The following is a 10000-nucleotide window of genomic DNA, read 5'->3' as shown; positions in this document are numbered from 1 at the left end:
TCTGCTATGCCATCCTGTTTGGACGCACTGTCGCTACTAAGGTACTGTGGGAGGGAGGAAGGAGGAATAATGGGAGGGAGTAGGGGGAAGGATGGAGGGGAGGTTTGAATAATCAAATTAACCAAATATGTCTTCTCTCTCTCTCTCTCTCTCTCTCTCTCTCTCTCTCTCTCTCTCTGTCTCTCTTTCTCTCTCTTTCTCTCTCTCTCTTTCACTCTCTCTTGCTCTCTCTCTGTCTCTATATCTCTCTACTCTTTCTCTCTCTCCATCCTTCCCTCCCTCTTTCTCTCTCTCCATCCTTCCCTCCCTCTTTCTCTCCCCCTCCCTCTCTCTCCCTCCTCTCCAGACTCCTAAGTGTTGGACCAGTAGGTTCCTGATGAATCTGTGGGCCATCTTCTGTCTGCTGGTGTTGTCCAGTTATACAGCTAACCTGGCTGCTGTCATGGTGGGGGAGAAAACCTTTGAACAGGTGTCTGGGATTCATGACGAGAAGGTATACACACACACACACGGCGGTGCGCACACACACAGGTAAACATGTACGCACACATACGTACACACACGCACACACTTATATGCAAACACACACACACATAAACACAAGTTACAATGTGGAAATGAACATGACTGAATATGGAATAACAGACTGGATCAGGGATAGTTACAGTAGCTGATAGGATTCAGTCAATGAGTTAAATCTGTTCTTGTAAATAAAAGGAGAGAGGCCCGTACACAGAATATTGCTTCTCCCACCAGTGGTTTACTCCTGAAACCAAAAATAGAATGTTTTAGCTTTGATACCTGTCAGACATGACGAAGACTGTTGAAGTTGAAATATTGTAACATTCTCCCACTGGGGAGAAGCAATATTCTGTGTACGGGCCTCTCATTTCTTTATGTGGAATACTTCTTAATGTATTCTCCTTACCTTAAAATAATCCCCCTCGTCCTCCCTCCCCTCGTCCTCTCCCCCTCTCCCTGTCCCCCCCAGCTGCACCACCCATCCCGTGGGTTCAGGTTTGGGACAGTCAGAGAGAGCTCTGCAGAGGACTACATGAGGAAGAGTTTCTCTGCTATGCATGACTACATGAGACGTTACAACCAACCCACCACACCAGACGGAGTGGACATGTTAAAGTAAGAGCCACACACAGTCTGTTGGCTAACCAACCAGTTACCCTGGTGTTGTGTTATGGTACATTATTTCATTTACTCTTAATTCCCCCACGTCTCCAGACATTTACAGTTTTAATCGATTTGGCTCAATTCTCAAACGCTATTTTTTTATATATTTTTTAAATAAGTTAAAATCTCTGAACAATTAGTTTCTTGTTCACACCAGATTTGAATTTCTGATTCATTTAAGGAAATTGCACGTGTTTTGGCACGTGTGCCAAAGAGTAAGTACAATTGACTGCAATTTGCAGAATAACTACATGTACATGACTTGCTGATCAAAACTGATGAGTTGATTCTCAGTGAAATGATCATACTCTTCACAACTTCTAACCATTCTTTCATGGTGTGAGCCGTCACAGTCAAAATGATCCATTCAATGATCAAAATCAGTCAGACGTTCATGTAAATTCCATAAATATCTATGACATGGAATGTGTGTGATGTCTGCGAAATGGGCAAATGACCTGCCAGGTGACGACGTAATGAAATAGGAATCACAATCCTACCAATCAACCAATCAAATTTGGAAGCATATATATGGAGCACAATCACAACCATTTTTGAACATCACAACCCTGAACAGCAGCTACATGCTCGTGGAAGAGAAATAAGAAGATGTGTAAGAATGTGTGGTGGGGGTGTCAGGGGAATATATGATAGAGGAAGAGGTAGAAGGCAAAGAGTAAGAGTCCCTGAGGAAATCAGTGCCACAATTGTGGACCACAGTGACAGCTGGTCAGAGTGTACAGCCTAATGTCAACAGGTCCACAGTCTTATAAACCATGGTGTTATAATGGAAGAGGCTGGTCAGAGAGTACAGCCTAATGTAAACAGGTCCACAGTCTTATAAACCATGGTGTTATAATGGAAGAGGCTGGTCAGAGAGTACAGCCTAATGTCAACAGGTCCACAGTCTTATAAACCATGGTGTTATAATGGAAGAGGCTGGTCAGAGAGTACAGCCTAATGTAAACAGGTCCACAGTCTTATAAACCATGGTGTTATAATGGAAGAGACTGGTCAGAGAGTACAGCCTAATGTTAACAGGTCCACAGTGTTATAAACCATGGCGTTATAATGGAAGAGGCTGGTCAGAGAGTACAGCCTAATGTTAACAGGTCCACAGTCTTATAAACCATGGTGTTATAATGGAAGAGGCTGGTCAGAGAGTACAGCCTAATGTCAACAGGTCCACAGTGTTATAAACCATGGTGTTATAAAGGAAGAGGCTGGTCAGAGAGTACAGCCTAATGTAAACAGGTCCACAGTGTTATAAACCATGGTGTTATAATGGAAGAGGCTGGTCAGAGAGTACAGCCTAATGTAAACAGGTCCACAGTCTTATAAACCATGGTGTTATAATGGAAGAGGCTGGTCAGAGAGTACAGCCTAATGTAAACAGGTCCACAGTGTTATAAACCATGGTGTTATAATGGAAGAGGCTGGTCAGAGAGTACAGCCTAATGTAAACAGGTCCACAGTGTTATAAACCATGGTGTTATAATGGAAGAGGCTGGTCAGAGAGTACAGCCTAATGTAAACAGGTCCACAGTGTTATAAACCATGGTGTTATAATGGAAGAGGCTGGTCAGAGAGTACAGCCTAATGTAAACAGGTCCACAGTGTTATAAACCATGGTGTTATAATGGAAGAGGCTGGTCAGAGAGTACAGCCTAATGTAAACAGGTCCACAGTCTTATAAACCATGGTGTTATAATGGAAGAGGCTGGTCAGAGAGTACAGCCTAATGTCAACAGGTCCACAGTCTTATAAACCATGGTGTTATAATGGAAGAGGCTGGTCAGAGAGTACAGCCTAATGTTAACAGGTCCACCGTGTTATAAACCATGGTGTTATAATGGAAGAGGCTGGTCAGAGAGTACAGCCTAATGTTAACAGGTCCACAGTGTTATAAACCATGGTGTTATAATGGAAGAGGCTGGTCAGAGAGTACAGCCTAATGTTAACAGGTCCACAGTCTTATAAACTATGGTGTTATAATGGAAGAGGCTGGTCGGAGAGTACAGCCTAATGTAAACAGGTCCACAGTGTTATAAACCATGGTGTTATAATGGAAGAGGCTGGTCAGAGAGTACAGCCTAATGTAAACAAGTCCACAGTGTTATAAACCATGGTGTTATAATGGAAGAGGCTGGTCAGAGAGTACAGCCTAATGTAAACAGGTCCACAGTGTTATAAACCATGGTGTTATAATGGAAGAGGCTGGTCAGAGAGTACAGCCTAATGTAAACAGGTCCACAGTCTTATAAACCATGGTGTTATAATGGAAGAGGCTGGTCAGAGAGTACAGCCTAATGTCAACAGGTCCACAGTCTTATAAACCATGGTGTTATAATGGAAGAGGCTGGTCGGAGAGTACAGCTTAATGTTAACAGGTCCACAGTGTTATAAACCATGGTGTTATAATGGAAGAGGCTGGTCAGAGAGTACAGCCTAATGTCAACAGGTCCACAGTCTTATAAACCATGGTGTTATAATGGAAGAGGCTGGTCAGAGTGTACAGCCTAATGTAAACAGGTCCACAGTGTTATAAACCATGGTGTTATAATGGAAGAGGCTGGTCAGAGAGTACAGCCTAATGTAAACAGGTCCACAGTCTTATAAACCATGGTGTTATAATGGAAGAGGCTGGTCAGAGAGTACAGCCTAATGTAAACAGGTCCACAGTCTTATAAACCATGGTGTTATAATGGAAGAGGCTGGTCAGAGAGTACAGCCTAATGTTAACAGGTCCACAGTGTTATAAACCATGGTGTTATAATGGAAGAGGCTGGTCAGAGAGTACAGCCTAATGTCAACAGGTCCACAGTCTTATAAACCATGGTGTTATAATGGAAGAGGCTGGTCAGAGAGTACAGCCTAATGTAAACAGGTCCACAGTCTTATAAACCATGGTGTTATAATGGAAGAGACTGGTCAGAGAGTACAGCCTAATGTTAACTGGTCCACAGTGTTATAAACCATGGCGTTATAATGGAAGAGGCTGGTCAGAGAGTACAGCCTAATGTTAACAGGTCCACAGTCTTATAAACCATGGTGTTATAATGGAAGAGGCTGGTCAGAGAGTACAGCCTAATGTCAACAGGTCCACAGTGTTATAAACCATGGTGTTATAAAGGAAGAGGCTGGTCAGAGAGTACAGCCTAATGTAAACAGGTCCACAGTCTTATAAACCATGGCGTTATAATGGAAGAGGCTGGTCGGAGAGTACAGCCTAATGTAAACAGGTCCACAGTGTTATAAACCATCGTGTTATAATGGAAGAGGCTGGTCAGAGAGTACAGCCTAATGTTAACAGGTCCACAGTGTTATAAACCATAGTGTTATAATGGAAGAGGCTGGTCAGAGAGTACAGCCTAATGTTAACAGGTCCACAGTCTTATAAACCATGGTGTTATAATGGAAGAGGCTGGTCAGAGAGTACAGCCTAATGTAAACAGGTCCACAGTGTTCATAAACCATGGTGTTATAATGGAAGCGGCTGGTTAGAGAGTATAGCCTAATGTTAACAGGTCCACAGTGTTATAAACCATGGTGTTATAATGGAAGAGACTGGTCAGAGAGTACAGCCTAATGTTAACAGGTCCACAGTCTTATAAACCATGGTGTTATAATGGAAGAGGCTGGTCGGAGAGTACAGCCTAATGTAAACAGGTCCACAGTGTTATAAACCATGGTGTTATAATGGAAGAGGCTGGTCAGAGAGTACAGCCTAATGTAAACAGGTCCACAGTGTTATAAACCATGGTGTTATAATGGAAGAGGCTGGTCAGAGAGTACAGCCTAATGTAAACAGGTCCACAGTGTTATAAACCATGGTGTTATAATGGAAGAGGCTGGTCAGAGAGTACAGCCTAATGTAAACAGGTCCACAGTCTTATAAACCATGGTGTTATAATGGAAGAGGCTGGTCAGAGAGTACAGCCTAATGTAAACAGGTCCACAGTGTTATAAACCATGGTGTTATAATGGAAGAGGCTGGTCAGAGAGTACAGCCTAATGTAAACAGGTCCACAGTGTTATAAACCATGGTGTTATAATGGAAGAGGCTGGTCAGAGAGTACAGCCTAATGTAAACAGGTCCACAGTGTTATAAACCATGGTGTTATAATGGAAGAGGCTGGTCAGAGAGTACAGCCTAATGTAAACAGGTCCACAGTGTTATAAACCATGGTGTTATAATGGAAGAGGCTGGTCAGAGAGTACAGCCTAATGTAAACAGGTCCACAGTCTTATAAACCATGGTGTTATAATGGAAGAGGCTGGTCAGAGAGTACAGCCTAATGTCAACAGGTCCACAGTCTTATAAACCATGGTGTTATAATGGAAGAGGCTGGTCGGAGAGTACAGCCTAATGTTAACAGGTCCACAGTGTTATAAACCATGGTGTTATAATGGAAGAGGCTGTTCAGAGAGTACAGCCTAATGTCAACAGGTCCACAGTCTTATAAACCATGGTGTTATAATGGAAGAGGCTGTTCAGAGTGTACAGCCTAATGTAAACAGGTCCACAGTGTTATAAACCATGGTGTTATAATGGAAGAGGCTGGTCAGAGAGTACAGCCTAATGTTAACAGGTCCACAGTGTTATAAACCATGGTGTTATAATGGAAGAGGCTGGTCAGAGAGTACAGCCTAATGTCAACAGGTCCACAGTCTTATAAACCATGGTGTTATAATGGAAGAGGCTGGTCAGAGAGTACAGCCTAATGTAAACAGGTCCACAGTGTTATAAACCATGGTGTTATAATGGAAGAGGCTGGTCAGAGAGTACAGCCTAATGTAAACAGGTCCACAGTGTTATAAACCATGGTGTTATAATGGAAGAGGCTGGTCAGAGAGTACCACCTAATGTAAACAGGTCCACAGTGTTATAAATTGTGCAAACATACCGTAGGGAAAACAGGTAAACATGTACTTTACGGCATCTCATTCACAACAATACAGCAACTATTGTAAAGGTAAATGAGAATCACAATATGTATGAGGAATATACAGTAATACAGTAATACAGTAATACAGTAATACAGTAATGCAGCACAATTTGAATGGAATATACTATCTGTAACATGATCTCTTTGTGAATCCTACATGTCATATATAGGACTGCACAACGACCTCATGCTGATGGCAGAGCAGCTCTACATATCATATATAGGACTGCACAACGACCTCATGCTGATGGCAGAGCAGCTATACATGTCATATATAGGACTGCACAATGACCTCATGCTGGTGGCAGAGCAGCTCTACATGTCATATGTAGGACTGCACAATGACCTCATGCTGATGGCAGAGCAGCTCTACATGTCATATGTAGGACTGCACAATGACCTCATGCTGATGGCAGAGCAGCTCTACATGTCATATATAGGACTGCACAATGACCTCATGCTGGTGGCAGAGCAGCTCTACATGTCATATGTAGGACTGCACAATGACCTCATGCTGGTGGCAGAGCAGCTCTACATGTCATATGTAGGACTGCACAACAACCTCATGCTGGTGGCAGAGCAGCTCTACATGTCATATATAGGACTGCACAATGACCTCATGCTGGTGGCAGAGCAGCTCTACATGTCATATGTAGGACTGCACAATGACCTCATGCTGGTGGCAGAGCAGCTCTACATGTCATATATAGGACTGCACAATGACCTCATGCTGGTGGCAGAGCAGCTCTATATGTCATATATAGGACTGCACAATGACCTCATGCTGGTGGCAGTGCAGCTCTACATGTCATATATAGGACTGCACAATGACCTCATGCTGGTGGCAGTGCAGCTCTACATGTCATATATAGGACTGCACAACGACCTCATGCTTGTGGCAGAGCAGCAGTATTCAGCCATCAGCAAGAACGAGACATTTGCAACATGGTCATTGCTAACAATTCCATCAGGCTAAGAGAGATCCAAAGTACAATGAAATGACAGTATCTATGCAAATATCAATTCTGTCAGCATTTCCACTATAGACAGATTTTTTAAGAAAAAAAATGACTATGAAACAACTGTACAAGGTACCATTTGAGAGGAATAGTGACCGAGTGAAGGAGCTGCAGTGCCAGTATGTTCAGGTAGGAACTGTGGTCCCAGTATGTTCAGGTAGGTGCTGTGTTACCAGTATGTTCATGTAGGAACTGTGGTACCAGTATGTTCAGGTAGGTGCTGTGGTACCAGTATGTTCAGGTAGAGCTGTGGTACCAGTATGTTCAGGTAGAGCTGTGGTACCAGTATGTTCAGGTAGAGCTGTGGTACCATTATGTCCAGGTAGGAGCTGTGGTACCAGTATGTCCAGGTAACCCATTGGTGTTCACATGGTATATTGTACAGGGAGTTTTACAGTTCTTCAATAATGCCTGTAAATACAGTTGAAGTTGGAAGTTTACATACACCTTTAGCCAAGTACATTTGAAACTCAGTTTCACAATTCCTGACATTTAATCCAAGTAAAAATACCATGTCTTAGGTCAGTTAGGAACACCACTTTATTTTAAGAATGTGAAATGTCTGAAAAATAGTAGAGAGAATTATTTACTTCAGATTCTATTTCTTTCATCACATTGCCGGGGGTCAGAAGTTTACATACACTCAATTAGTATTTGGTAGTGTTGCCTTTAAATTGTTTAACTTCAGTCAAATGTTTCGGGTAGCCTTCCACAAGCTTCCCACAATAAGTTGGGTGAATCTTGGCCCATTCCTCCTGACAGAGATGGTGTAACTGAGTCAGGTTTGTAGGCCTCCTTAACTTCCTGACTGATGTCATGAGATGTTGCTTCAATATATCCACATTATTTTCCTACCTCAATGATGCCATCTATTTTGTGAAGTGGCTGTTTAAAGGCACAGTCAACCTAGTGTATGTAAACTTCTGACTCAGTGGATTTGTGATACACTGAATTATAAGTGAAATAATCAGTCTGTAAACAGTTGTTGGAAAACGTACTATTGTCATGCACAAAGTAGATGTCCTAACCGACTTGCCAAAACTATAGTTTGATAACAAGACATTTGCGGAGTGGTTGAAAAAACTAGTTTTAATGACTCCAACCTAAGTGTATGTAAACTTCCGACTTCAACTGTACTTCTTGAAGTTGTAGATACCCATAAGAACAGGAAACATTTCTACTTTACTAAACGGTCAGATTCTAGAATAGGCTACGTAAAACAAACTTTCTATTTTGTTTCTGTGTTACTATGTAGAGAATAATTGAGCTGGAAGGACATGAAATGACCCACAGTCTTGTTTTTGTGGACGAGGCTGGGTTCAATCTGGCCAAAGACAGGAGACGTGGACGCCATCTCATTGGACACCGAGTCACAATTGCCACACCAGGCCAAATTGGGGGCAATATTACAATGTGTGCTGCCATTTCTGAGAATGGTGTGAGCACACATATTCTACACATTTGGCCCTATAACACCCAACTTCTCCTGTCCTTCCTAAATACACTTTACAGAGACCTAATAGCAGAACACCAAAGAGGTTTAGTTAGACCAGATATGACAAATTATGTAATTGTGTGGGACAATGTCAGCTTCCACCGAACCAACATCGTTAGGGAATGGTTTGCTGGGTATTCCTTCCACCATCCTCCCCAATCCTGAATCCGATAGAAGAGGTTTGTTCAGCATAGAGGTGGAAAGTATATGACCGTCGGGCACAAGATCAGATGTCTCTGTTAGATGCCGTGAATGCTGTTTGTGAGGACATGACAGGCGATCACTGCAGGGGATGGTTGCTCCACGCAAGGAGATTTCCCCCCGGTGCATCTCAAGGGAAACATCAGATGTGATGTTGACAAACGTCTCTGGCCAGACCAACAAGAGTGACAGGATGTTATTTTACAGAACCACCGCAGGGTTTTTCATTGATGCAGGTTTTTTTTCATGGGATGTCATTTTGTGGTAGATTTTCTGTTCACTAAAAATGACTTTACATGTAAGAAATACAAATGTGCATATCCATAAACTTTGACCTACTGTTGAAATCGGTTACTAAAAAGCTCAGTGTGATGCACAATAGCATTCAGCTAGACACAACTGACATTCTGGTATAGTGCAGTCAGTGTCAACAAAAATGTATAACACAACTGACATTTGTAATATAACAAACATTTCCAGGGTTGACTGACATGGTGAAAAAACATCTAAACATTTTGACCAGTACGGCTCACGCGATGACAAAAAAACGTTTCAATTTGGTGGCATTGGCCAATTTACTGACACAATAAACTAGGTTTTGAAGCATGAATGAAATGTTTTGGGTGAGTTACTACATTTTGCAGACATGCAATAGAGTTGGGACGTCCCATAAAACACTTGTGACAATTACACTTACAGTTTAGAGAACGTTCAGACTGTGTCAAAGAATTCGCCAAAGGGATTGAGGAAAACTGTACTAGAACGTAGCAGATGGAGTTAAACTGTCTTCATAACTGTAATAGAACGTAGCAGATGGAGTTAAACTGTCTTCATAACTGTACTAGAACGTAGCAGATGGAGTTAAACTGTCTTCATAACTGTACTAGAACGTAGCAGATGGAGTTAAACTGTCTTCATAACTGTACTAGAACGTAGCAGATGGAGTTAAACTGTCTTCATAACTGTAATAGAACGTAGCAGATGGAGTTAAACTGTCTTCATAACTGTACTAGAACGTAGCAGATGGAGTTAAACTGTCTTCATAACTGTACTAGAACGTAGCAGATGGAGTTAAACTGTCTTCATAACTGTAATAGAACGTAGCAGATGGATCAAACTGTCTTCATAACTGTACTAGAACGTAGCAGATG

At 42.1% G+C, this 10000-nt stretch overlaps 1 protein-coding gene across 1 annotated transcript in view; it reads left to right on the top strand.

The window, feature by feature from the left end:
* The window catches only part of LOC116374073 (glutamate receptor ionotropic, NMDA 3B-like), a 47446-nt gene that overhangs the window by 24132 nt on the left and 13314 nt on the right, over nucleotides 1-10000 (top strand). The window contains exons 10-12 of the mRNA XM_031823850.1: nucleotides 1-41; nucleotides 347-493; nucleotides 992-1137. The exon at nucleotides 1-41 is cut by the window's left edge and continues 60 nt beyond it. Coding sequence (XP_031679710.1) covers nucleotides 1-41; nucleotides 347-493; nucleotides 992-1137 — 334 coding nt within the window. The remainder of the gene's footprint in view (nucleotides 42-346; nucleotides 494-991; nucleotides 1138-10000) is intronic.

The sequence above is a fragment of the Oncorhynchus kisutch genome, linkage group LG5 (assembly GCF_002021735.2).
Source record: "Oncorhynchus kisutch isolate 150728-3 linkage group LG5, Okis_V2, whole genome shotgun sequence".
Classification (NCBI taxonomy): Eukaryota; Metazoa; Chordata; class Actinopteri; order Salmoniformes; family Salmonidae; genus Oncorhynchus; species Oncorhynchus kisutch.
Note: the sequence above shows the minus strand (reverse complement) of the source record. Positions and strands in the feature narration are given on the sequence as shown.